At 43.7% G+C, this 3,367-nt stretch overlaps 1 protein-coding gene across 1 annotated transcript; it reads right to left on the bottom strand.

The window, feature by feature from the left end:
- Positions 1–189: 189 nt before the first annotated feature.
- On the bottom strand, positions 190–1,773 carry TEOVI_000439700 (variant surface glycoprotein (VSG), putative; the record flags this gene model as incomplete). Its single annotated transcript, XM_067227172.1, has 1 exon — positions 190–1,773. One exon carries the CDS (start codon positions 1,771–1,773, stop codon positions 190–192), a length of 1,584 nt encoding a protein of 527 aa, XP_067083273.1.
- Positions 1,774–3,367: the final 1,594 nt, after the last annotated feature.

Raw genomic sequence — 3,367 nt, 5'->3', positions numbered from 1 at the left:
AAAACAGGAAAAGAAAGAAAAAAATATTTTAGTTTCCAGAAAATATTTCTAGACAATCAGAGAGTTAACTTACAAAAACAGAACAAAAAACTCGGCTTAATTTAGGTGTTAAAATATATCAGAAAGTTTTTCAAGTAGCAAGGAAAATTTTAGTAAATTTTCTTTAAAACGAGGGGGGAAAAATTTGTTTTAGAAAAGCAAGGCCACAAATGCAGCAAATACCTGAAGAATAGAAACTCTCAAATTGCTAGAAAACGATTTTTCATCTTTCTTTTCGGTTTCAGCTTTTGGAAAGCATCTTTCACCCTCCGGTTTTTTCTCATCAAAATCACAACCTTTTTCATCTTTGCTGGGTCTCTCTGTTGTATGCTTTTTGCATTCATCTGCTGATTTGGCTGGTTCTGTTGTTTTGTCTGTATTTGTGGGACATGAGGAGCGTGCTTGTTTTTTCTTCTTTTGTTCCTGTTCCTCAACAAAGTGCCGAACAGTGTAATAGATTGCCGCATCTGCGATTTCTTGTGGTGATGTTATTTGTGAGAGCTTCTTATCGCCAGCCCCTCCGACGGCGGCTTTTGGTGGGGTCAGCTCGTCAAGCGACTTTCCTACTGTGTTTTTCAGTTCTTCGCCATTTTCTCCAATGGCTTCCTTTAGTAAGTTATCCACTTTGGTTTTCGTGGCATCGGCGTACTTCGCTTTTTCGCCGTCTATGACCTGCGCTAGTTTCTCCTTGATGCCGTTACTTGTTATTATTGTTTTCAGGTCTAGGCTGATCGTTAATTTCGTTAGCTTCGCTGCTGCTTTCTCAAGATCCGCTATCGCTTTGAGTTTCCGGGTAAGCGTCGCCTGGCTTGGGACTTGCCCCTCGCTTCCCTCCGGTTTGTACTCGTCGTCGTCTTTGGCTGTTTTCCGGCTTATTTTTTGTGTGTGCTTGCTGAACACGTTTCCGCCGACGATGACGGGGGCCGTCGAGGCGGCGCTTGTGCATCCTGCGCCGTTGTACGCTGCCGTGGAGCTGCCGCTCCAGCACATTGTGAGAGGTTTGTTGGGCTGTGACTTGTCGGGTAGTGCTGGTCTCAACGTTACTACCGCTATCGTCTGTGTGTCTGGCGGTTTGGGGGTCGTCGGTCCGTCTGCTTTGTCGCGTTCGTTTGCTGCTTTATAGCATGCCCCGTGCCGGTTTGGTGTTACTGAAGGTTTGATTTCTAGGTAGCCGCCGTCGGTTTGAGTTGCTAGCGTGGTCGCTGCCCCGCTGTGCCCTATTTGTGTGGTTTGTAGTTCGGCGATTGTTTCCATTTCGCCGCTTAGTGCCGAAGCTGCTAGAGCGCCTTGGACTATCGTCTGCTGCTTTTGGTTTAGCTCGTTTAGTGTCTCAAGGGCACGAGCTGACAGGGTTGCGGATAGTAGCCGCGCTGATATTGAGGTTGCGCCGTTTGTTGAGGCGGCTACGGCGTTTAATTTCGCTGCTTTGTCTACTGCTGCTGCTGCCTCTGCTGCCGCCGTTGTTAGCAGCCCTACGGCGTTGGCGCTTATCGCAGCTAGATAATCGGCAGCGTGACAAGCTTCGGTGATTGGTGGCGCTTCTGGGTGTAATTCCGCGCTTTCCGCTATGGTTATCACCGTTGCCATTAGAATCGCCCGGGCCGCGGTTATGTGCTGGCTCCTCGTGTTGTACCCGGCTGGCTCGGTCTTTCTGAACACAGCTAGAGTCATGCGTTTTATGTGTTGCTCTACCTTGGGTTTCTTGTAAGTTTTCGTTGTGAAGCGCAAGATCATCGGGGCACCTTCTTTTGATATGCTGTGGATTGACAGTTAAGGTTGTCTCTGCACGACGAGTTGTACTTGGGCCTTCATCATCGCTTTTTTGTTGACTCCGAGGGTTGCTTAGCTTAGCCTTGTTAAGGTGGCTGCTTGGCGGCCGCGTCGGTCGGCTTGCCGTCCCTCTTGACGATATTGCCTGTCTTCCTTTGTCTTGTTAATAACCTAACGGTGCTTTGTTTACGGGGTTGGACCAGAGGCCTTTTGATGTTTTCTGCAGATCTTGCTTGCTGTTTTCGTCTGAAGTTTTGAGCTTCGTCGCTGGTTGCCGGGCTTAATGCAGCTAGCTTTGTGTTGCTATCATAAGTGCAATTAGCCTTCTAAGCTTCCTGCGTTAATCCATCGCACAAGAAATATACTGCTGTATTCGTCTGTCGGCATAGCAAGTCTAGTTTATCGACCTTTTAAAATACAGGACACATTTCTGTTCTTAAAAATTGAAGTATTGATGGTTCTAATTTTTTGTGGCTGGCGCCGAGTTTGTCGGAGCATATATCATTCTGGTAACAACGTAGCACATTTTTTAGGTCACATAATTATTTTTTCCGTGTATTTGCATCTTCTTCTTGCTTTTAAGCTGCTTCCGTTAAGGAGAGAGTAATTTGTGGCCACAAATTTTATTGATTGCTGTTTTTTGTTTTATTTATCCTGGCTAAAAACTGTGTAACCGCGGCAACTCTTATGTTAATCGCTCGCTATTTAAAAATCTTTTAACGTGTCAACAGTTTATAAAAACAAATTAAGTGGGTATCACAATCGATTGTCGTCACATCATAGAGATTATACAAAAGTACATATATGTGCTGTTTTAAGCATTTTCCGGATATCTATTATTCTTTTTCCATCCACATTGTAATCCCTTTGTAGTCCTAGCTTTAAAATTGTCCTTCGCATAATTTCATATTGTTTCGCACAAATATTGGCCATTATTAGTGTATCTTATGAGAAGAAAACTCCGAAATTACCTTCCACCTGCCTAACCCCTTCTTACTTGCGGTTCTCTTGCTCATAACTCTTCTAGTGTCAAACAACTTGATATTAGGATCTGCCATCAGCTTAAAAACTACGGTTGTCATCGTACCGACTGTTGCATTTATACATATAAGAATGTACCGTAGAGCACAATCATTTCCTTCTGTACCATTTTGTTCTGTGCTGTGTCATCACGTATTCTGTAGATTTGGGCTGTTGTTTTACTCTGCACTTTGCCCTTTTTCTTATTTTCGGTGTCACTTCTGCCGCAAGTGACATAAAAACTTTAGTTAGAATGTACATTTCATTTTGTGTCATCCTCATTTTTGCACCATGATTTTGTCGCGTACATGTATTGTCGGCGGAGAGTTTATGTTTGAAACTTCACGGACTCCATCTCCATTTTTTAAATTTTATTAACTTGTCGTGGCCCGATGTTTGCAGCCGACGAACACCTGTTATTAATTATGTCGTCGCAAGTTTATTTGTTCTTTGTTCTTATTGCTATCTCTTACGGAATTGTTACACGGGAACTCACAACGCTCTCCTATCATTATTATCATCATTATTATTATTATTA

The sequence above is a fragment of the Trypanosoma equiperdum genome, assembly GCF_001457755.1.
Source record: "Trypanosoma equiperdum strain OVI genome assembly, contig: ctg_898, whole genome shotgun sequence".
NCBI lineage: Eukaryota > Euglenozoa > Kinetoplastea > Trypanosomatida > Trypanosomatidae > Trypanosoma > Trypanosoma equiperdum.
The sequence above is the reverse complement of the archived record's forward strand: the minus strand, read 5'-3'. Positions and strand labels throughout refer to the sequence as shown.